The 26,418-nt window shown below is 38.0% G+C and overlaps 1 protein-coding gene across 2 annotated transcripts in view; it reads right to left on the reverse strand.

Annotated features, from left to right (window-relative positions):
• Positions 1-8,831: 8,831 nt before the first annotated feature.
• lrba (LPS responsive beige-like anchor protein) overlaps positions 8,832-26,418 on the reverse strand; it is a 268,042-nt gene continuing 250,455 nt past the window's right edge. For both annotated transcript variants that reach the window (XM_056265070.1, XM_056265069.1), the window contains exons 51-56: positions 26,094-26,249; positions 24,802-24,969; positions 22,022-22,123; positions 21,058-21,254; positions 13,357-13,508; positions 8,832-10,313 (exon numbers count right to left, since the gene is read on the reverse strand). In XM_056265070.1, the coding sequence (XP_056121045.1) occupies positions 10,223-10,313; positions 13,357-13,508; positions 21,058-21,254; positions 22,022-22,123; positions 24,802-24,969; positions 26,094-26,249 (866 nt within the window). In that variant the 3' untranslated portion in view covers positions 8,832-10,222. The remainder of the gene's footprint in view (positions 10,314-13,356; positions 13,509-21,057; positions 21,255-22,021; positions 22,124-24,801; positions 24,970-26,093; positions 26,250-26,418) is intronic.

Consider the following 26,418-nt stretch of genomic DNA (forward strand, 5'->3'; position numbering starts at 1 on the left):
AAATAACCAAGGCTCAGCCAATGGCAATAATAAGCTGCATGCAACGATCTTGGCAAAGCAGCCCAAAATGTAAAAGCACAAAACTACTCAATCATTTTAGTTGCATTTGCATTCTCCAGGCCTTTCTTTCAGCAAATTCAAATGTCATAGGTGTTTATTTCACGGCTTCCTGCATTCTCAATGAAAAAGATAGCCATAGCCTAGTCTATATTTAAATGTGTTTTTAAAGCTGCAGTCCGCAGTTTTTCCTCTTTGTCGCCATCTCTGTTCGAAATCTGCAATTGCAGTTATTCGCGGAATTATTAACTTACGTGAGTTGTACTTCGACACGGCACAGTGTGGATGAACAGAATGTTTGAGGAGAGTGTGTGAGGCTGTCAGTCACCGCGCCAGTGTGGATACTGTCATTCAGAATCACAGATTATTCTTTTTGGAAGTATGACCAACATAAGAATTTTCACCGGAAAATGTCATCTGAACAGGTAAGAAACATCCACTTTTGTTCTGGTTCTGACATTGCAGTAAATCGCGCTGATTAAATCTAACAATCGCTTATAAGTTATCATATCACGCAAAACCGTGCAAATTATACTTTGTTCTCAAATTGTTAATGTTAACAACGTCAGCATTGCGTGACTACATGTAATGTCCTTCCGATATGTATCCTTGTTTTCGCATGGGTCCGGTTGCGGTCTCTTTTTTTCTGTAGCCACTCCGAAGTCCGAACGAAGTTTTTTTTTTCGTTTTACAGCGGGTGAATCTGTTGTCACTGGTGATTGTCGTTTGAACCTTTCTGGATCCGCCATCAAATTGATAAGTTTAATTATATCAAGTGCTGTGAGAAAAGGCTATAAATCTCCACCTCCAACCTCCTCAATATAGCCTACTAGCCAAGACACCTTCTTTAACTGATGTGGCGTAATGACTCAATATAGCTTATACTAGCCGAGACTCCTTTATGTGTACAGATGTGACGTAATGACGCAAAGACATACTCGAATTTCCCGCGGAAATCAGTACCACTGGAATTAAAAACATTATTACAAGTAGGGGTGTGACGGTTATTATATAACCGTGAGACCGACGGTTATAGTTGAACACCTTCATTAGAACTCTATAACCGCCAAAACTGTGTTATTAAAATATCTTGCAGATAAGGTTATACTAATATCACTGTTGGGGAGTAACAGAATACATGTACCGGTGTTACGTATTCAGAATACAAATTATGAGTAACAGTAGTCTCCACAGAATATAAAATATTCATTTTATTTTATGTATCTGTTCGCATTTATGAGGAAAAAACAATGTGACCGGTATGAAAGCGCCACTAAAAGACGTGACATTTAATCACATCTCACAGAGTAAAACGTTCACAGAGACATCAAACAGAAAGCACAAAACTTTTCTTTAAAGTGACTTTCGTTTTGTATTAATTGTATCTTAATTTTAAATCAATGTTTCATCAACCAATTGCCTGGATTTAATAAATAAGAAGTAAATATAGCAGACAATAGATAATCACGAAACGGAGGCGCCGGCGCGTGAACTGGAGCTCGTCTCATAAATGAACCGAAACTCAGCATATAAGGTAGCCTACTTGCCTCACAGACATGTCTACTTTTAAACAGAACAATTCAAACCGAAAGAAAACAGACTACAGACTGCTCTCTGCTTATGTAATCCGTGTGAAATGTGCATTTCTCTCTGGCGCGTTGACTACTGCGAAGATCGCGAGTCAGCATCGTCAACTTCATCTTTGCAGCCTGAGAAAGAAAGGCCTGTTTTTTTTTGGTTAAGGATTAGTTTACTGTGTGTGATTCATTTAATGGAAAGCACATTCACTGCTAGTTGTCTTGCTGTTAATTTAAAATAAACGTAGAGCAAGTAGCTAATCAGTGTCTGCTCGTTTCAAACTAAGTTGTCCTATAACAGACGAACGTTGCAACGCCATCAAGTCGGACAAAATTTCTAACCGGCATGCACTGCTTCAAGTCAGCCGGGGATCGGTCTGCGCAGAGCTGCATGAAGTCGAACACACCTAATGTTACGCACCGTTACGTCATAACCGTCATCACCAATTCTGAAACCGGCACACCCCTAATTACAAGCTTAACGTTACCGTTTTAAATCGAGCTAAGGCAAGCAGATAGTTTTGAACACTGGCTGGTTATGTATTTTCTCAAATATGTATTTTGGATCATTTTTACCCAAAAAAGCTACGGACTGCAGCTTTAAGGAGGAATCGCATCTAGCCGTTGGTTCACCCTCGCCTATGCCTGCATGCCCAGATGCTAACGCCACTGGTTGAAACACTGATTGACCGATAACGTGATACATTTCAGTAAGTTTTACTGGTTCTTTCAACATACCCTCTGATGTTCCTTCATGTTTATTTTGTACTGTAACTAGTAGTGAATAGTCCAGAGATGATCTGTTCAAGTGCACTTCGCTAGAAATCAGGCTATGCATTAAAGGGATAGTTCACCCAAAAATGAAAATTCCGTCAGTAATTACTCACCCTCATGTTGTTCCAACCCCATACTTTCGCTCATCTTCGGAACACAAATTAAGATATTTTTGATGAAATCTGAGAGCTGGATCACTCCTTCATAGCCTGCTATGTAATTGCATCTGCCGGCCCAGAAAAGTTAGTAAAGACATCATTAAAATAGTCAAAGTGACTACAGTGACTCAACTTTAAGTTTATCAAGCGACGAGAATACTTTTTGTGAGAAAAACAAACAAAAATAATGACTTTATTCAACTATTCATTTTCTTCCATGTCGACGCATGCGCGAGAACTGAGAAGATGACGCTCATGATCATTTAATGGAAAAGTAAGCCATTAATTTTGCTGCATTGGTAAGGCACTTTTACGTTTTCTCGTTGGTTTCTCACGATTCCAAGTAAAATGCACACTTTAGAACCATTGTAAACACTACATCGAGACCCATCTGCGTCATCTTCCCAGTTCTCGCGCATGCGCCGTGGCGCTCTCGTGAACTCACGTCAGAGGCCCACATGGAAGAAAATGAATAGTTGAATAACGTCGTTATTTTTGTGGGTGTTTTTTTTTTTGCGCACAAAAAGTATTATCGTTGCTTGATAAACTTAAGGTTGAGCCACTTGGACTATTTTAACGATGTCTTTTCTAACTTTTCTGAGCCGACATTTGCAGTTACATAGCAGCCTATGAAGGAGTGATCCAGCTCTCAGGTTTCATCAAAAATATCTTAATTTGTGTTCCGAAGATGAACGAAAGTCTTGCGCGGTTGGAACAACATGAGGGTGAGTAATTACTGACGGAATTTTCATTTTTGTGTGAACTAACCCTTTAAGAGCGCCAAAACAGAATTTATTGTTTGAATTTCCTAAAAAAACATTTTTTTCGTAATAAACCATTTGAAAGCTGATAGCCTACTTTGTTTCATCAAAAGTAACTAGACTGTCTTGTCTGTCTGCGCGTTGTCCGTGTCCTCGTTGCTCAGTGATGTCTTCACAGATTATGTGTGGTGAGAGCACGTGAGTATCACGCTGAATCCAAGTGGCGGAGAGTCGAAATTGGGCACAACACTTTCTAAAGAAATTTTGACAAGTTGAATTTACAAGTTTTTATTTTATTTTATTTTTTACAAATGTTACCTTGACACCAGCATCTTTAACTCGCTCATTACCACAATCAGTAAAGATGAAGATAAATTGCACACTATAGCGAGTACCACCCTTGCAAACAAACTTGTTTATGCTCTATATAGCCTAATGTCTTTCTTGACACATTCACTTGTGTAAATTTATGTCAATCCCTGAACATTTTTATTTTTTCTCTTCAGTTTTCATTGTATGCTTGTTTACTTATTTTAGAACGAAGTACAGAAAGCTAAATTGTAATGTTGGTTTGCATACCCAAAATTACCAATTGTGTCAGGGACACTCCAACATAAAAAAAAAAATAACTCCCTTTATGAATGTTGGCCACCATATCTTAGGTGCATTGCGCAAGTCTCTGAGTTTTTGCAGAACTATGCCCTCTCTGGCGACAAGCGAAACTGCAACCAGAGGTGTGCAGGCTCGTGCACGCATACGCACGCTTGCACCAGGGCCGTGCACAGACCTTTTGAGGGGCATGTGCTGAAACTGAAAAAGGGCACCCCCCTCCCTTTTTTTATATCAAGATTATTTAGCAAGCGTACATAAAAAGGAGGAAATGGTCACATCTTCATGACAAATCAAAAAAGAATAGTCTCAAAAGCTTTAGATTTATTCACTATTAATAACAACCATAATATAATAGATATACAAGGTTTTAGGGCTTCTTTAAACCTAATTACAACAGCAACCTTCTATGAGCCATGCTTGAAGATGTGTATGACTTCACTGCGGCCATGAAGGTCTGAGAGTCTCTCCTCTGAGCAAAGGCTTCGGAGTTGGTTCTTAACCGGCTCAGGAACAGACGTGGCGTGAACAGTCTCTTTAATTAACCTAATTTTTTAAAAGAATCTGATTGCAAAGAAGAATTTGATGGCAAAAACTTGATACTGTGGAGGACCAATGTTGGTCTCTTGAAGGTCTCTAAAATAAGCCAGCAATGAAAAAAATTATAAAATAGTGTGAAAAGTACAGTTGCAGTGAAAAGCATTTCTGAAGGATCACGTGACTCTGAAGAGTACTGACCTGGAGTAAAGATGCTGAAAATTCAGCTTTGACCACAGAAATAAATTAGGCTACATTTTAAAATATATTCAAATAGAAAACAGTTATTTTAAATTGTAAAAATATTTCACAATATTACTGTTTTTGCTTATTTTGGATCAAATAAATTAAGCCTTGGAGTGAATTAAATCACGAATTACATTCTGCATGATAAAATATAAAGATTTAACAGTGATCTTCTGTAATGTTTTTTTTTTTAAGTTACTACTACAATATTACTGTAGTAAAACCATGTTTTACTACATTTATACATGTGAGGACGACCGGAGAGTATAGAATAGCCTACTATATAGATAACAAATTACATTGCGAATACGTGCATATTAACAGCCTTGAATTAACCTTAATTTAATATTATTGCCATAACATGATTAAATGTTAATAAATTAAGTGTATCAGCAGCAATCATAAAGCAAAGAACACATTTCTTAGAAATATATGTTAGGTAGGTGACGAGGATCACTCGTCGATTTGTGTAGTTCCAGTACAAACCGCGCGGGGGCGCACCTGTGCTTATGATTTTCCTATGGAAACGGCGCCGGCGGCATCATTCCATTTTCATCAACAGCTTACCAAATAGATTGTTATAGCTATATATAGACGCTCAGTTTTTCCTGTTGTAAAATACATTTGGTCAAAATCGCATTTTATAAAAAATGAAATGCTACTGTATGCACAGGCTATTTAAGTGTAGGGTATGTATTGGCTATGACTATGACAAATGCTAGCCTAGACCTCTCTCTCAGGTCCCACATCTTAGTCAGACCAGTGGCGGAGCCAGGATTTTTTCATAGGGGTGGCCAGTAAGGGGCCAGCAAACAGTCTGGGGTGGCACATAAATCTTAATTATTTTAACATAATAATTAGTTTAAATAATGTATTGGACTGTTCCTACACAACTGAATACAGTTAATTTGTATTCAATTGAGAGAGTAGTGAATTAGGAATCATGGAATACTGAGTGAATTTGATATTTTTTTATTATTATTAGCTACTTACCACCTCCAGGCATATTAATAAAGGGGACACACACTATAGCTAAACTTCTTTAGTCATATAGTAAACTTGCTCAGTTAGCATGGTTCTGGTTCTCAAAACCCCCAACATTGTTGCACCTTCATGGATGATACATCCAGAGACTCTAGTTCAAAGATTATTTACCCTTCATTGAATTTTATATAATCAATTAACTCTTCAACTTTCTATATTAGTAGTCAAAATAAAGAATATAAACCGTTCTATCATACCTAATTAAAAAGGGGGGGGAAACATCTCTTTTGAATCGCTATGTGCAAGAATGTGAATAAGGCGGAAGTCAACATGCACATAAATGGCAGAATGTAAAATTAGTTATTTTATGGATTTAAAAATTATGCATTTTATTTTGTCCTTTCCAAATTACCGCAAAATTACCGCCTATCTTCTAGTACAAATGTGCTCACATGTATATTGTACATTTAATGTACATTTAACTCATAATGTACATTTATTTGTACATTAAAAAACCACATAGCCTATCAGTTTGTGCCTTAAACATGGCAGAATATTTTAGTCTAGACATATGTGACGCATATATAACAAATACATACATGCATGCAGTTTTGACACAGATTTTATCGCCTTTTTGATTATTTCATGAGTTAATTGACAACAGAACTACGGCTACAGCACGCCACATTTGCGCGTGATGTGCAAGTACAGTACAACGTCTGACAGGACAGCAAAAAGTTAGTTAAACTGACATTTGTTGACCTTGCAATATCTCATCTTACAGCAGATAGCCAACTGATTCAGGACAACGCGCTTTTCTCCGCATCTGACGGAAGTGTCACAAGCTTTCACACAGATCTTTCAAAATAAAAGTAGAATCAGAAAAAAAGAGAATTACGTTGTTGTTTCTTTGACTGGACATATGCGACTCACTCAAAACGGTCTTGCAACCCACCAGTTGAGGAACATCGACTCGATATTTACTATGCTCCGATCACTGCTGAAGCTTATTCGGCAACTGTACATTTCCGCTCTCGTTTGACTTGCGCCTGGCGCTGAGGTGAAGTTGGAGTGCGCGTCTGAAAAGTCTCACGTTTTTTGTGGTCGTAAGATACGGTTCTGTGTTTTAAAAACGCAATTCTTGTAAAAAAAAAAAAAAAAGAAGAGAAAAAAAAGAGAGAGAGACATAAACGGCAGTTGTGAGAGGGGTGGCCAAAGGGGTGGCCAAGCTTAAGCCAAGGGTGGCCATGGCCACCCCTGGCCACCCCCTGGCTCCGCCACTGAGTCAGACATCAAATAAATAAAATATGAGCTTTTATAGACAACGTGTTTAGTACTTATTCAAACAACAAGATCTTTGTTTACCCTTGCAAAACTTCGTTCAGCTGCTGTCTGCTGTGCGGCCGCTGCGGAGCTTCAGTTCATTCAGTCACGATAGAGGGGGCGGAGTTATCAGCCTTACTGACAGTTTGAGGATCGAACAAGATTTACACAAGCTCTTTTTAAGATCTTTCATTGGCTAAATATTTTTAAAACAGACAGATAGACTTAAAGGGTGACCAATAGCATTGATTTATAAAAAAAACAAAAAAAAAAACACCACCACCAAAAAAAGGGCACTTCGGTAAAAAGGGCATGTGCTCTGCACAGGTTGAGCCCTACCTGTGCACGTGCCTGGCTTGCACGACCAAAAGCTGTTCATAACCAAAGGAGCATCAGCCGCACAAATCTTTTGTTTACAGTCATAATGTCTTCAGAGGTAATAAAGTTATAAATCTGCAAGTCATTTTAAATATATGAAAGGAAAGGCATTTGAGTAAATTACACACTTATGTGTGAGGGGAAAACGGGGGTAGTATAAAACTTCGGTTTTTGTTTCCATCTATCTCCATGTTGAACTGTTTTATGTGTTTACTGTATCCACTTATGATTGTATTATTATGGAAACACGTTCATGAACAATATAAGTTATTACTTTGTAAAAGCCAACTGAGGATCCCGTTTGAGCCCTAGAGCAGACCGGAAATCTCTCCATTTGTTAACTTAAAAGCCTTCCCGATGTTGACTCTCGTCTTATTCCGACGCCTGTCTGACTCCAATTTGGCCCTTTTGGTGGCACTAGACAAAAGTTGTCTTTTCTTTGTCTTACGTGGAGTTGCGTTGGGGTTTGGAATGAACTACAAGCCGGTCTCTTAGAATCCATCTTCTACTTTTGTCGAAAGTTGACAAAAGTTTTGTCGCTCGAGTTGTCTTCGCTGATACGGAGAATGGCGGCGAATACACAAACCTGCCAGACATAGCCAGGTGAGCGTGAACGCGCATGACGTCACGCCCAGTCTCAAATTTCGTCCCGAATCCCTCAGAATTTTTTTTACTGTACAGGATTATAGAGGCAATCGCAGTGATCAGAGAAGGGCTCATTCAGCCCATCAGGCAATTGTTTAAGCATGTATGGGTTAGAAAAACAGGTATTTTTAACATGAAATGTTGCGCAATGCACCTTTAAATAAAGGTAGGGGGATTTTTTTTATGTCCCCACCAAAGTCAAAATCAAACCTAGACAATCGTGATACAGATATATAATTTGACATAATGTTCAGGTTTCTTATGATCTCATCTCATTCAAGTTTAGTGCATAAAACAGATTGAGCTGTCTCTAATTTAATAATGCGGTCTGCTTTGTCTGATATTCCCATTTCAGGCGTTGGAGTCTACTAGACTAGAGCTGATAAACTGAATCAGGTGTATTTGATTATTTATCCCAACTGAGCTATAGTGACCTCTAGCGGAAACACAATATATTGCATTTTCAAGCATGGTTATCAACTAAAACCATTTAATAAATAATTTCAAGTAAAATTAGCTTTAAAATCAACTTAAAATGAACTCTAAGTTTAATGTTTAATATATAGTTTCAATTAAGTTAGCCTACTTTAACCAAACTAAAACTTAAACTAAAATTTAAATGAAAACAAAAAATAAAATATAATTTATAATATAAACTAAAACAATATAATAGTAGCCTATGTAAATGATACAAAATAACAGTTTAAGTTTCTTACATATTAATTCTAAGATCTTAGCTTCCCTGGATTTGCACGTCTTTACAAAAACAATTTTTTGAAAACTTTTTTTATTGGTACAAAATGCCATTTTATTGTTTGAGTTCATCACACACGTCATACGACACTCATTCCATTTTAGCTGAGATATAACATATTACAGTAATGATAGCATCAACTATTAAAACAAAACAACTGAATCAAACAGAATTGGTCAGTGTCAGAATCACACTGTAGTTGACTCGAACCACGAAATAAACTTTTCTTTGTATTTTCACTGCTTGCCCTGAGTGTAATCTATGGGGTTATACTTTGAGCTGGCTTTTATGAATCATATATAGTTAATTCCCCCCAATTTCAGTTTTGAGCTCAGCTTAACAGATCCTAGTAATTATCCATAATATTATTATAATATCCATATAAGTATTATATAAGTATTATCCATAATAATATTATGCTCTGCCCACATTCAGATCTACATACACTAAGGTAAAGGGTAAAAGCACAACGGTGAAATCTCAACAACGCTTCTGATGACACTTTAAACAGAAATGAATATTTTTCCCTCCTCAATCTACTGTTATCTCTCGCAGCTCAAAGAAAAGAAAAATGTATTTAGTTCTGGAACACTTGATAGATATGGAGCTCACAATAAACAAACAAAAAGATAAAAAGATAGATACAAACACCCCAAATCACTTCTTTCTAACCAAAAGGATAATATAATTTCTACATTACTTTCCCTTCATATGCAGATTCCGCCCCTTCAGTTTATAAAGTGACATCATTACATGATCACATAAGAAGTCCATTCATGTTTAACAATCACCGACAAAAAAGCTCTCATTAGAAAAGAAGCCACTTTTCCATTCATAAAGTGAACATTTAAAGCGGATGCCTTGATATGTCTGCAGGCAGCTATCTAATTTTATTTTGGAATATCATTGAATAGTTCCACTTGGAAGAGTAATTTATTTCTCCCAAAAATGAGGCAGCTTCCTTTTAGCTTCAGGAACTGTGCTATTAAACTACAAAACATGAAGTTTAGAGACATCCTGTCAAAATAATCACTGCAACTGAAAAAAACAAAACAAACTCACCTGCCCAAAGTTACACACACAAAAAAATCATCTATCATAGACACTAGAAGTAAATATAGTCACTTAGCTATTGACCACTCAGACCAGTCTTTTTCACTAGAGCAAAGGTGAAAATTGACTTTGACAGCTAAAAATAGATATTTCCCCCTCCAAATATTAGGTATATAACCCCTCCCCTAGGATTTATATAGTAAGAAATTCCATAAGATCTACAAAATATAGCAATGCCATCTTTAAAAAATAGTTTTGCTTCTTGAAATATTTTGAATACATTCATGACTATTGGTAGTGCCTTTATGAACGGTGGCTTCGCTTGTTCCATTGTCATGGTTGCTGTGTTCCCTCTGCCGTCACTGGTCAGTATCTAGTTTGGTATTCGTGGTGCCATCTGTTGAAATCATTGTAGAACAGAACGATGCTACCAGACGCCATTCCAGTGATGATGCATCTGCAAAGGGTGATGAAGTGAAAGAGATTCAGGAAGAAAGAGGAGAAAGAGACGTGTCAGTATATTGATTGCAGAGTTCATTTAGAGAAGTGCAAAGATAATTGTAACACATTTTGCTTATTTTTTCTCATTTAGAAGAGATCTTTGGCATTTTGTCTCAAACATCTTTGATATGTCAGCGATCATTACTAATCCCAATTATACAACATAATCAAGTCTGGTACAAAAACTAAAAGTTCACAAAGGCAGACGAAATAGTAAATGAAAAGGCTTCAAAATGTCAATGTTGTATTACATATCAATATATGTATTTTATGTGTCATTCTATTCTCAATCAAGCTAGACTACATTCCAGACAGATGTTATTATAAGAAGTATTATTTTTTAATAGTTTAAAAGTTCCATTTTCTTTTCTACTGGAGCCTTTTTCTGGAGGAAGCTGTTGCATTTATAAAAATGGGAACATTGTTGATTCTTTGTAATGTATCTACTGTACCAAATGAGACCAGAAAAAAAACATACACTAATATTCAAAAGTTTGGGGCCAGTATGAAGAAGGATATCAATGCTTTTATTCAGCAAGAATGCATTCAATTTGTCACAAGTGACAGTAAAGACATTTAAATAGTTAATATATATATTTATACATATACATATACAGGTCCTTCTAAAAAAATTAGCATATTGTGATAAAGTTAATTATTTTCCATAATGTAATGATAAAAATTAAACTTTCATATATTTGAGATTCATTGCACACCAACTGAAATATTTCAGGTCTTTTATTGTTTTAATACTGATGATTTTGGCATACAGCTCATGAAAACCCAAAATTCCTATCTCAAAAAATTAGCATATCATGAAAAGGGTCTCTAAAAAAGCTATTAACCTAATCATCTGAATCAACTAATTAACTCTAAACACCTGCAAAAGATTCCTGAGGCTTTTAAAAACTCCCAGCCTGTTTCATTACTCAAAACCGCAATCATGGGTAAGACTGCCGACCTGACTGCTGTCCAGAAGGCCATCATTGACACCCTCAAGCAAGAGGGTAAGACAGAAAGAAATTTCTGAACAAATAGGCTGTTCCCAGAGTGCTGTATCAATGCACCTCAGTGGGAAGTCTGTGGGAAGGAAAAAGTGTGGCAAAAAACGCTGCACACCGAGAAGAGGTGACCGGACCCTGAGGAAGATTGTGGAGAAGGACCGATTCCAGACCTTGGGGGACCTGCGGAAGCAGTGGACTGAGTCTGGAGTAAAAACATCCAGAGCCACCGTGCACAGGCGTGTGCAGGAAATGGGCTACAGGTGCCGCATTCCCCAGGTCAAGTCACTTTTGAACCAGAAACAGCGGCAGAAGCGCCCGACCTGGGCTACAGAGAAGCAGCACTGGACTGTTGCTCAGTTTTGCATGTCATTCGGAAATCAAGGTGCCAGAGTCTGGAGGAAGATGGGGGAGAAGGAAATGCCAAAATGCCTGAAGTCCAGTGTCAAGTACCCACAGTCAGTGATGGTCTGGGGTGCCATGTCAGCTGCTGGTGTTGGTGCACTGTGTTTTATCAAGGGCAGGGTCAATGCAGCTAGCTATCAGGAGATTTTGGAGCACTTCATGCTTCCATCTGCTGAAAAGCTTTATGGAGATGAAGATTTCATTTTTCAGCACGACCTGGCACCTGCTCACAGTGCCAAAACCACTGGAAAATGGTTTACTGACCATGGTATTACTGTGCTCAATTGGCCTGCCAACTCTCCTGACCTGAACCCCATAGAGAATCTGTGGGATATTGTGAAGAGAAAGTTGAGAGACGCAAGACCCAACACTCTGGATGAGCTTAAGGCCGCTATCGAAGCATCCTGGGCCTCCATAACACAGCAGTGCCACAGGCTGATTGCCTCCATGCCACGCCGCATTGAAGAAGTCAGTTCTGCAAAAGGATTCCCGACCAAGTTTTGACTATTGAGTGCATAACTGAACATAATTATTTGAAGGTTGACTTTTTTTTTTTTATTAAAAACACTTCTTTTATTGGTCGGATGAAATATGCTAATTTTTTGAGACAGGAATTTAGGGTTTTCATGAGCTGTATGCCAAAATCATCAGTATTAAAACAATAAAAGACCTGAAATTTTTCAGTTGGTGTGCAATGAATCTAAAATATTTGAAAGTTTAATTTTTATCATTACATTATGGAAAATGAAATGAACTTTATCACAATATGCTAATTTTTTGAGAAGGACCTGTATATATATATACAGTCAAACCAAAAATTATTCAGACACCAGATATATATTTTTTTACTAGTGGGTGCAGGACTCTATAGTTCATTTATGTAAGTGAGGATTGCAAAATAAAGTAAACTGTGACATATTATACCCCAAAAAAGTGGGTATAATCTTTATAAAGTGGACTACCAGTAAAATTTATAAAAATTTGGGACCAAAATGTATTCAGACACTTTGACCTGACCATGTATTGCTTAAGTGTTTTTTCTTTAATTGCTAATGCGACCTTTTTACACCACAGACTGAACAAAATTAAGCATGGCTTGGTAATTGGTTGACCTAAATTGGTATTTGTCCCGAGCAGGACTAGGCCGAGAGACGTGAGAGAACGGTGCAAGGCCGGTGGCGTGAGTGGTAATGTCCGACACCTGTGAGACGTCTCTCGGCCTCGTCCTGCTCGCCACAGTATTATCTAATTGTGTACTTAAATTTAACAGCTGACAGCTATTCAACCTAATTCATTCGTGAGACAGTCTAACAGAAGGATGGCCAAAACCACTGAAATATCAACTGATCTGATAACTCTGAGTTCTTGTCATATTGTATTACCATTTTCTAAACTATAGCGAAAAAAACTGATAATGTGAGAAATTTTGAAGGTGTCTGAATACATTTTGGTTTGACTTTGAATAAGATTGAATTGTGCATTTACAGACATAACACAGTATATATTGTTACGATTATACTTGCTCTCCCCAATGTCATATATAGTCTGGTAAAGGAACAGGAACCAAGTTGGTGTCTATGTAAAGTATGCTACCTTTGGTCATGTGACATAGCCATAGAGCGTATTCCAGCATCACATCCTGGGTAAGTGAAGAGCTGTTTGAGATCATGAATCTGCCACAAGCTGAGAACTCCTGAATCTCCTCCAGACAGCAGATACTGTCCGTCTTTACTTAGCAGCATCGCCTGGAGCAGAAAACAGAGGACACTCAGTGTGTTATATAAAAAACAGTCTGTTTGTCACAGTCACACACTGTGTGCAGTATAACTATTTTCTGCTTTTCATTTTCCAAGTCAAAGTGGTGGGTTCATGTATGCGAGTACGTTTTGCTTAATTTGCTTAACGTTTGTTAAATTCCAGATAAAACACGTCACGCAAATATTTTTTCACAGATATGATAGCTTCACAATAAATATAAAAAAACCTATCAGTCACAACAGCCTCACTTTAAAATATATTAAAGGCAATTAACCACTCAAAAAGACCCCAGACCTTTTAGCGGTCTTTCAAATTTCACGATGATAAATAACCCTGATAAGCATTTGATGGGTGTTTTAAATATGCTTTTTTTTGCTTGTTCTCGGCTCAGTGAATAAGGTCTTTGTAGCCGATGATGAACGTCTGGAGCATCCGGCTGGCCGGTGATTACAGGGGTTTACTGACACCCCTGTGGACCTTAGAGTGAGTGTGCCCTGCCTCATCCAATCAAAAGCCACACAACCCCCGATCTTTCCCAGCATGCACGGGGCCAACCTGGCGAACAGTTTGTTTCTTAAACCGCTGTAGCGGTGGTATCCTGCGGCGAAGGGCAGACAGAGTATGAGATTTATTCTGTTCATCTGGTTTTCCTGTGTGCACATGGGCTATGTAACACTTTAGAGGTCCCCTGAGAAACACAGATAATACAGAACAGCAAACACACTGGGCTCTTTCATTCCACGCACACGCACACACACACCTTAAGAGCAGTCTTAAATGAGTTAAATAAAATGGTGAGAAAATGGGAGGCGTGTGAGACGTGTGACAGCGGCAGATCTTAAAGTGACCAATAATACTGTCCGTCATTAATGTTGATCAAAGAACAAAGTTAACAGAAAATTACTCACTGCTCTTGACTAAATAACTTTTGTAGCTTTAATAAAGATTAATCTATATTTAATTTAATTTATGCAGTGCAGACTGTTTGACAACTTTATTCAATTTCTGTATATTTCCTACCTGTTAGACAGGAAAGGATTGTTTTAAGTCAACTTAAATTAAAAGTTGTTACATTTTTTGAAGCCTAATAAATGTTAAAAACAATTACACTGTAATGTTGAATGGCTTTAATTAATATTTAAAAAAATAAAAATCAGTTTCATTGAGACATCAGTAGCTGTATTTGTATCAGTGATACTGGCCTTAATTCATAAAAAAGATGCCATTAATGTTTGTACATTAAGGTTTCTAAATTAATTTGGAGATTAACTGTGAAATAATTTTGTTTGATTACCATATAAAATCTATTAAAAATGTATAAAAATGTAAGTGGTTTTAATCACGATTATTCACAGAAAATAATTGTGATTAATCTAGTTACATTTTTAATCAATTGACAGCACTAATATATATATATATATATATATATATATATATATATTAGGGCTGTCAAATGATTAATCGTGATTAATCACATCCAAAATAAAAGTTTTTGTTTACATAATATATGTGAGTGCACTGTGTATAATTATTTTATATATATAAATACACACACGCTTGTATATATTTAAGAAATATTTTCATGTATATACTGTATATAGATTTATATATAATTTATATTATATATAAATATAAATATTTTATATATAAATAATATTTTTTTCTTAAATATACATGCATGTGTGTGTATTTATATATATACAAAATAATTATACACAGTGCACCCACATATATTATGTAAACACAAACTTTTATTTTGGATGTGATTAATCGTGATTAATCATTTGACAGCCCTAATATATATATATATACATACATCCACACACATTATATAAACAAACTTTTATGTTAGATGTGATTAATCGATTCATTGATTTGACAGCACTACTAAATATATAAGTCAGTTATTTTATTTTATGTACAGATCCAGCACTAATCCAGGTGATGCTCACAACAGGAGCTAGAATGGACCGGAGAACTTTGGCTTCCTGTAGTGGAGACCTAGTTGTCACAAGGGCTGTATTTCAGTAACTATTAGGTTTTCACTTAAAACTCCATTTACTCAAATGCTTGTTATCTTCCGGAACAATTTTGTATAATTATTTCAACGGGCTAGGTTGAAACCATTTTAAATTCGTTTTTTTGGTCAACTCAGTTATCCGAAACTAAGATGGCAATATCATCTTTATTCGTAATGGCTGATGGTTAAATAAGTGAACGTCATAAAATCATACTGACATACATTTAGGCAATAGATGATTATTATACAGTTAAATACACTGAACAAAATTATAAACGCAACACTTTTGTTTTTGCCCCCATTGTTCATGAGCTGAACTCAAAGATCTAAGACTTTTTCTATGTACACAAAAGGCCTATTTCTCTCAAATATTGTTCATAAATCTGTCTAAATCTGTGTTAGTGAGCACTTCTCCTTTGCCGAGATCCATCCACCTCACAGGTGTGGCATATCAAGATGCTGATTAGACAGCATGATTATTGCACAGGTGTGCCTTAGGCTGGCCACAATAAAAGGCCACTCTAAAATGTGCAGTTTTATCACACAGCACAAGGCCACAGATGTCGCAAGTTTTGAGGGAGCGTGCAATTGGGATGCTGACTGCAGGAAGGTCCACCAGAGCTGTTGCCCGTGAATTGAATGTTCATTTCTCTACCATAAGCCGTCTCCAAAGGCGTTTCAGAGAATTTGGCAGTACATCCAACCGGCCTTACAACCGCAGAACACGTGTAACCACACCAGCCCAGGACCTCCACATCCAGCATCTTCACCTCCAAGATCGTCTGAGACCAGCCACCCGGACAGATGCTGCAACAATCGGTTTGCATAACCAAAGAATTTCTGCACAAACTGTCAGAAATCGTCTCAGGGAAGCTCATCTGCATGCTCGTAGTCCTCATCGGGGTCTCGACCTGACTGCAGTTCGTCGTCGTAATTGACTTGAGTGGGCAAATGCTCACATTCGATGGCGTCTGGCACTTTGGAGAGGGCAGATGGTAGACAGCGTGTATGGCGTCGTGTGGGTGAGCGGTTTGCTGATGTCAACGTTGTGGATCGAGTGGCCCATGGTGACGGTAGGGTTATGGTATGTTATGGACAACGAACACAGGTGCATTTTATTGATTTTGAATGCACAGAGATACCGTGACGAGGTCCTGAGGCCCATTGTTGTCCCATTCATCCACGACCATCACCTCATGTTGCAGCATGATAATGCACGGCCCCATGTTCCAAGGATCTTTACACAATTCCTGGAAGCTGAAAACATCCCAGTTCTTGCATGGCCAGCATACTCACCGGACATGTCACCCACTGAGCATGTTTGGGATGCTCTGGATCGGCGTATACGACAGCGTGTTCCAGGTCCTGGAGTGGACCAACATTCCACAGGCCACAATCAACAACCTGATCAACTCTATGCGAAGGAGATTTGTTGCACTGCATGAGGCAAATGGTGGTCGCACCAGATACTGACTGTTTTTCATTTTTTTCTGGTATTGCTTGTGGTTTGTGTTTTTTCTAACAGGCAAGATGGCTTCTGTGACTGTTCCGGCAGCTGATTAGTGGTTCAACGGCTGATTGGGACTTGGAACTCCGCCCATTCGTCAGCTGCAGCTGGCTGGGCTCTTTATAAAGCCGAGTTTTAGATCAGTTCTTTCTCTCTGTTCCTGCTGTTGGTTTGGTTTGTACCATGTGGGGATGTTTATGACGTTTAGACTACTTCTCTGACATTTTGATTAGAACATTTGACAATAGTTTTAAAATGTTTTTGTGTGTTAGTAAACCCCAGCTTGTGTTCCATTTTGGAACTTGTAACAGCAGGATGGAGCATTTGTTTGTTTGTGGATTCTTATAATTTGTGTTAATTACATTTTTTCTTTGTTGTTCATAGGGAGTTGGGGAGTAGATTTAGAGCTACCCCGGGGTATACATTACCCATAGGTATATTTCTCTGTCTAGGAACATCAGCTAGACCTGGGTGGACCACCAGCTGTAAGTTTGGTTAGGGCGCCTTGATCGTGTGCCAGATAGGGGTTTATTGGGGGTTAGTATAGATTAGGGGTGGGGTCTGTTTTGTTTATTTCTTTGCTTTGGTCTGTCCAGCCCTCCCCATTTTCCCAGAAAATTATTATTGTTTATTATTTACACTCTCACACACACACACACACACACACACACACACACACACACACACACACACACACACACACACACACACACACACACACACACACACACACACACACACACACACACACACACCTAATTCCCCACTAGCACAGTCCTGGGTGAAATACCCAGTATCAATCACAGAGACTGTTCTGCTAGATCGCTGTCCAGCAGACTTCAGACGTTACAGCAGCTGGGATCTGAGTGCATTTGCGTGCATGTGACCTCTTTTGATTTGTTTTGGATGTATCTGAGATGTGTGTAATAAGGTTTCAGGTTACACTGTGGCAAAAACTTAAGCATTTTATGTCAGTCGTGGTATGAAGCAGAGGCTCAGGACAGACATATGGGAAGAATCACCAGAGACTGTCTCAACTATGTCTCAATTAATGACAGGAAGAGAATAAAGCGATTCTTCAAAGTTATGCACGTGTTTCGCTTTTCCTTTATTGTCCGTAATATGAATCATCCCAAAATCCAGCAATGTGAACAGATTCAAACTCCACCCTGTGACTCACTCTGAGATTGGATAATAATGTTGTTTGGTCACTGCTGCAACAGGAATTAAGTCTTCTGTTCTAATGTGCCTTATTGCTTCAAAGATGTCTGAGAAAATATATCAGTACATAATCCAGCATCCACGGTGGTCCCTCTGGACCATGTCTGGAAAAGGGTCTGTGAGAAGCAGAGATGTCCAGGTTGCAGAGCGGGCTGGGTCAGAATCATAAATCAGTGCTCTCCTCCAGGGCCGCCATTCCAGAATCCAAGATGGCTGCCGTGACTCAGATATCTGACTTAAAGTCATGCTGTGATTTTAAACAACAGGGTTGTGTTGGATGATGCCCCACTGTTTTTTCTCTCTCTCCTGATCTGCTGATCTGTCTGTGTTAGGTCAGGATATGTCTGGCACAAGTAAGGACTGGATTTATGAAGACTTTAATGCAGTCTATTGCGTATGTGCAGACGGCTCGGGAAATGTCTGCTAAAATGGTTACTAACAGACATGCGCTCAGTTGTGGGCTCCAGAGAGTCATTCATGTATTATTTCTACTTGTCCAAATTAATGTTCTGTCAGACCATCAGCATGAAGACTCACTTTAACCACAGCAACAAACTGTCCCAGCAACCCACTTACTCAAACACAAAACCACATACACCCTCTTCTCCACAAACACACGCTGTCACAAAGATGACACTCCATCTGGCATGAGAGGAGCTTACTGTGTCACAGTGTGTGTGTTGAGGTCAGAGATGGGCAAGAGAAGTTGAGTACTTGAAAATGATGGCAATAATTGATCAGGGATAATATTTCTGTGACTTCATGTTTATTTTTGAATTCACTAATTGTCATGTAGAGCATTATGTAAAAACTAAAACTTGCCAAAAGCAGCCTCGTTTTGATTGGTGACATTTAGTAAGATTGGTTAGAAGGGGACTTTGTTTGAATTGAGTATCATTCTGTTTCAGTGAATGACAAAAAAGAAATAAAATACCTTTAAAGCCGTAGTCAGACTAAGAATGCACTAGGGCTTATGTTTTTATTAAATAGATCACCAATAAAATAATAATAAACACTCAAAAAGGGGGAATATTTCATCTACTCCACTTTCCCCACAATGCTGCAAACCTGCAGCTTTGAAGTTTGTGTACTTTAAATTCAGTGCAAGAGGTCAATCTGTGATGTTTAGATCCTCTATTGGTCACGTCTTCTCATTATACAAACAGTTGTAGGTCAGCGTTAAACAAATGTGAAGGCGAATGCAACATTTGCATAACCTTTGGTTTTCCATTCTCCTGTTTGCGCGAATATGAATGGAAGTCAAAGGAGTTTAGCATGACTGTGTCTTTATTTCACACAAACATTCAAAATGATCCTATTTTGAAATCTCTTATGCTGTAAAACATTTCAAAATTATTTATCAGTCTGATTTTAGATAAATTATACCAAAATGTATGTTGGCTTTGAACAAGGACAATAATTAAATTGTCTAGTAAATCTACACTACTGTTCAAAAGTTTTGTTTTTTTTCTCCAAAGTTTTTGAAAGTCTTTTATGCTCACTAAGGCTGCATTTATTTGATCAAACAGACAGTAAAACAGTAATGTAAAGAAATATTACTTCAATTTAAAATAACTGGTTTCTATTTTAATATAAATGTATTCTATTCTATTTTATATTCTGTTTTAATAATACAAATGTAATTTACTCCTGTGATGGCAAAGCCGATTTTTCAGTCTTCAGTGTCGCACGATCCTTCAGATTTGGTGCTCAAGAAACATTTCTTATAACATTTCTTAACATTATTATCAATGTTGAAAACAGCGTCTTAATATTCTTTGAGGAAACAATGATAGTTTTTTTAAGGATTCTTTGATGAACAGAAAGTTCAAAAGAACAGCATTTATTTGAAATAGAAATTTGAAACATTACAAATGTATTTACAGTCACTTCTGATCAACTGAATGTGTCCTTGCTGAATAAAAGCATTCATTTCTTTAAAAAGCCCAAACCTTTGAACAGTACTGTATAATGATCACTGCTAATTTTTTCTTTAAAACATTAGTACACAAATGTACAAAATAAATCCAGGATCATAATTCTATAAGATGACAGACTAATCCTCCATTATGTCATATTGGTTGAATAATAAAGAAGTGTGTTAAAGAGCGAAGCCACCCCTCTTCTCCGTCACTCCAGACTCTGTTTATTGAAAACAAATGGAGCCTGGACACAATGAGGAAACTAATCAAGCTCGGAGCAGCAGAGAGCAGAGGAGCACGTAACAGAGCCGGCCTGTTAAATGGGATGCAGGTGTGGGTATGTGTGTGCAGGACAGAGAGAGAGAGAGAGAGAGAGAGAGAGAGAGAGGGGGGTGGAGATGCAGAGCTCTGTGAATTTTCCCAGGCCCCGAGGAAAGAGAAAGTGATGGAGCAGGAATGAGGGAAAGAGAGCTGGCCGATTTTAGGAGCTCTGCCTGCCAATGACAAATGTGTCCTTTAATGCAGGAGGCCTCGCAATTGGCCCTTCCTCTCTCTTGCTCACTCTCATACACACATGCAAGTTGAGTGGCATTTCGTAGCCCTGCAGATCAAAGGACAGATTCGGACCCTTAGGGTTCAGAAGCCAAGAGAAAGAGAGATGGAGAGAGGAAAGAGCGAGGCCTGTAGGCAGATCATGCCAGCGTTTAATCACATCCCCAGACAGCTGACATGATAAAACACAGAGGCTGAGAACAAATGGAAAGAGAGAAAGAAAAAGGAGGGACAAATGGACATGCGAGAGCTGCCCAACTTGTTGGCCTTGCTTCCTATTGCACATAATTGTAATAGTTAATGCTCATGTTTACCTTGATGTTGTCTTCCACCTCCATATGTCCCAGTAGTTTCCCATTGATGCTGAACACACAGAAGTGGCCCTTGTCATAATAAATGACACAGTGACCCTCAGTGGAGGACATAACCAAACGTGGCCGCACACAGCCGTCTGGACCCTCCAGAGTCCTCAACAGGTCACCGTTCATAGAGTGGACAAGACATGGACCCTCTGTTGTCACACACATACAGAAACATGAGGGTCAAATCAGATACAATTACAGTGTGTTGCTGCACCAAATTGTATATGTTATTTGGGACCTAAAAAGGTCTGTTGATTTTAACATTTGTAATATTTGTTCATCCCCTGACACATTTGTTATTTGTATCTGGGAAGCCATGTTTAGGATAGATATCTCAAGAATTATGATATACATAGACAGTCATTTTCCTGTCAAGTACAAAAGGTTTAGCGCCTACTCAGGGCACAAATATTTTAATAGTAGGCCCCAAAAGTTGGAAGGAAGAAAAAATCTAGAGATTGTGGTACAGGGGCCTTAATTACACTCATAAAAACACTAAAGATAAATACTTAAAAATGCGTTTTGATCTTAGTTAAAAACACAGGCTTTAAATAACATTGTCAATTTTCTAATTCTCCGTCATGAATAAAATGTTAATGTCTCACATTTTGATCAAGTATGGTATTATATTAAGCTAATTTTGAGGAACTCATTTGAAAATGTTGAATATGTAGGACAATTTTGTAAAGTGGCACTGAAGCAGATTTATATGTGCACTGCTTCCATGCAAAAGACAACTTTGACCAAAATCAAGTAAAATAACTAAAACCCAAATGAACTAATACATACATAAGATGAATTAACTATTTAAAATAAATACAATTTAAAATGATATAGCAATAAAAAAATGAAAATGAATTACCAAATTAATTCTATAAGCAGCACTGTATCTGCTCAGTGTTTGCGTTTGCTTTACCTCTGCAGCCACTGATGACCAGTCCCAGCTCTGCACACACACTCGCACACGTCACCTCACAATCATGACCGGTCAGGATCGCCCGAGGAGTCACAAACTCAGCTGGAGAGACATACGCAGAGTTGATCAAAAATAGTTCATACAAACGCAAAAAGGGAGCACAAATAATAATTACAATCAGAAAACTGTACACTATATTAAAGAACATACAGTAATAACTTCACTTAGTAACACGACCGTCAATTTCAATGTTTAAATTAGGTTTTTATTTGTTGTCTACTCTGTGATAATGTAATTAGAGTGTGTAATTACTGCAATCAGACACTTATACTGTACCTGTGTTACAGTGTGTGCACACTCTTGCTCTCTTCTGCCATCCATGTGACCTATTTCAATCAGTCTAATGAGCTCTGCTGGATTTAAGTGTGCACTTTCTGTCTCTATCACTCACACAAACACCTGCCTTTCAACGTGGCTCAGGTAATGCCACAAATAACAGTTAATGAACTAATGAATTGTCACTTTTTACCTGGACAAAAAGAAGTCGTACATTTAATTTCTTTAACTCAGTCTCTCTCTCTCTCTCTCACACACTGAGTGTAGATGTATAGGTTTCATTAGGTGGCAAACTTCCTAAACGTCTCAGCTTTGAGTTATACCCTACAACTCTGGGGATTAAAGCCTGATGTCGGATTGTGCCCTGAAAAGATCAATAAAACTGATATATTGGTGTATCGTTTAACCTCCCCGTCATCGGCCACCATTTGGTTTGCATTAGGACAACATCTGATTACAATCTAATACCTATATATACTGTATACTATTTATCTGTACTGCAAATGTGCACTAGAGAGTATCATTTACTCATAGAAAGAAAGAGAGAAAATGAATACATAAACAGAAGACAATTCTAGAGGTTTTTTTTGTTTTTTGCAGTAATATTTGCAAATGAAACGGCATCAGATTGGATTAGTTATAAAAATCAGGCTTCATGACAGTGCTATGCATGATTTGGTCATTAGATGGCAGTGTGGTCAACAGAATCAATTCAACAATTCTTCACAGTACACTGCCCGGGAAAGCCTGGGTATGGATATAAACAACTCTGTGTTTGAAATCATACTGTAACGTCATTCCTGTCCGAAACGAAGAACTGTGTCAGAATGAAAGAAATGAACAAATAGCAAAAAATAAAATGTCATCATTGCTGACCAGCAATTTGCTGTTTAGCTCTAAAAATCCACTGCAGAATCTACAGCACCGCTGCAAAAGAAAATATATTTGAAAGGAGTTGTGGGATTGCAGCATTGTCTTTGCTGGCTGCACACAAAAGCAGACATACAGACTTGTAAACAAATGACTCCTATAAGCTGATTCTTTTAATGAATTGCTCACAAACATTCACTCATGGTGGCTGATTGTTTTGAATCATTCTAACAAATCATTGACTGAATTAACATGACTCACTTACAGAACCACGAATCATGTTTGACTCAAAAAAGTAACAAGAACTTGAATCCATATTATTACTGATGGGTTGTTAATTTGATTAAAATGTAATATTTGAATTTTAAAAAAAGAAGTCATTAAACAAAATAATTAGTAAAAAAAACGAAATGTTACCAAAATCATAATAATAAATAGTAGTTTGGACCAATTATGGAAGTTTGAACAAATTCCTGCAAAGTTTATTGATCGTGACTGACTGAATTTATTTATTTATTTATTTTTTTAGCTTTTGAACTTTCATCCCTTCACCCACATAATAACATTACTGGAAAATCTGTCCTGCACCATTCTACATGTGATATCCAGAGATTCAGTTTCATTTCACTTTAGATGAAACTCGTAGGCTCTTTAATGTCACTGATGGCAACCATCTACTACAGTCGTACTTATCTTTAGACGCTCATTACCTAAATCACAATTAGTCATAAATCCTGCCCCATTTGTAAGAGAGCACTTAACAGCATGTAGAGCATCCAAAAACTCCAAATTAGCAAAGGGGAAGTGTGTGTTTTTGCGAGGGTGTGCGCGTAGAGGGCTTTGATCAGCACCGCAGCCATATGGTTAGTGTGCGCAGGGGAAGCCCGTGGCATTTTTCACTTTTATTGAGTGTTCTCTTGCTCTCTCAGATAGATGGGACTGAACTCTCCTGAGCCGGAGACCTCCGAGTCACATTTACTGTCTCCCTCTGTGGCCCTCTGGCCTCCACTTTCACTCACACACACACACACACAGGCCGATTCCATTTATGGTGTGATACTAGCCTGAAACTCAATCTTCTGAGCAGAGACCTGCTGTGGTCAGATGAAACTAGTTGTAGCTTCTGAGATTGAGCCGTAAATCATTACACTGGCCTTGACAGACACACACTGGAATGTGTGTGTATGAACAATGAGCTTTTAACACTGTTGCGTTGCATTGATATCATCACCTGCATGAAAGCTTTTCCTATGTGTGTTTGCTAAGCTCTGGTTGGGGATTTGGGTTCTGAACGTTACCCTGATCTTGACCTCTCTATGTGAGGAACATGAGGAACTCTAGAGACTCTTTTGAAATCATTTGTTCAGACACATTATGGAGCCTTCATTAAAAGAACCGTTCATCCAAAACTGAAAATGCCATGTGGAACGCAAAAGGAGTTATCTAGCAGGATGTCCAATTTGCTTGTTTCTAGACAACAAAACTGACACGAATAGTCAGTAAATTATGACATCATTTTCATTTTTGAATGAACACACACACATCTGTACGTGACTTAAACATTTACAACTTACTCCCAGGGTTCTCTCCAATGCTGCTGTGCTTGCCGTTCCAGTACCAGAGCAGTAGTGTGGCGTCTCTGGAGCCGGAGAGAACGTAACAGTCTCCACCAATGTAGGATTCTGAGCGAGCCAGACAGGTCACCACATCAAGATGCCCAAACACAATCTGTGTCAGTTTACCTGTAAACACACAACAACACAGCAGGGTAAACCACTTATTGCATGTGTGTGGTGTTGGGTATGTACAAAGCACTATATATATATATATATATATATATATATATAGTGGTGGCCAAAATTATTAGAACGGTAAGATTTTACAGCAAAAACAGTAATATTGTGAAAGATTTTTACAATTTAAAATAACTGTTTTCTATTTGAATATATTTTAAAGTGCAATTTAATTCTGTGTTGGTAAAGCTGAATTTTCAGCATCATTACTCCAGTCTTCAGTGTTGCATGATCCTTCAGAAATCATCCTAATATGATGATTTGAAGCTCAAGAAACATTTATTATTATTATCAATGTTGAAAACAGATCACAGGAATAAATTACATTTTAAATTATATTCAAATAGAAAAGTTATTTTAAATTGTACGAATATTTCACAATATTACAGTTTTTTTGTGTATTTTGGATCAAATAAATGAAGCCTTGGTGAGCAGAAGAGACTTCTTTTAAAACATTAAAAAATCTAACCGTTTTAATAATTTTGGCCATCACTGTGTATATATATATATATATATATATATATAATGGCTTTGATCTTCATGAGGCCAGCAGTTTCCAGTGCAGTACTCCCTGCAGGGTGCGAGTGAATGACTCCACTGAGATGTTGCTGTCTGCTGAGCCGTTTACATACGCCAGATGAGCTCACACACTCCCCAATTCTTACTGCACTTTAAATATTTGCTTTTGGAGAACTGCATGTGCATGCTAGCATCTGTATAATGCATAACACAAACAAACATCAAGCATTTGAGGGACAAGGTATGCATTTCTGTCTGTTTGTCTGTCTATCTATCAACCCATTTACTGTACGTGTTTGTGTGTGTAGAGCGTTTGAGTGTGGTGCGATTCTATTGAAATTCAAGTTCCGCTTGCGTGACTTGCGTTCTGAGCCTCATCTTCCCGCGAGATGGAGTCATGGTCCATCCGTGAGATGAGAAAGCTATCTGAGCCCTGGGGCAATGGAGTTGTAATGCAGTCTGCAGGCTCATTTGTGACTTTTGACCCTTTTCTTTTGTGTACTGCAGGGGAGGCAGTGTCTCCATAGACAACCGAGGTGGTGGGGGGTCGTCACCTGTATCAGTAGAGTAGACGCGGAAGCTCTTGTCCCAGAATCCACACAGCAGGATGAAGCGGTTGTCAGCTGTGATGACAAAACACTGAGCGTTTACCTGGATGCTCTGATCTAACAGATCTGAGATCTGCCTCCTGTGAGTGCCCACATTATTGGCTGAAAAAAGATAAAGAGTCACTGGTTAAAGAGTCACTTTGGTATAAAAGTACTAACATAACTTTGCTAGTTAGAGAATTACAGGGTAAGAAAAACTTAGTAAAAGAAAGAGATTAACAAGGAAGTAAAGACACCCACAGAATTGTGGAGACATTAACAGAGGGAGTCA

Source organism: Rhinichthys klamathensis, unplaced genomic scaffold, assembly GCF_029890125.1.
Source record: "Rhinichthys klamathensis goyatoka isolate OS25496 unplaced genomic scaffold, OSU_Roscu_1.1 h1tg000229l_1, whole genome shotgun sequence".
Taxonomy (NCBI): Eukaryota; Metazoa; Chordata; class Actinopteri; order Cypriniformes; family Leuciscidae; genus Rhinichthys; species Rhinichthys klamathensis.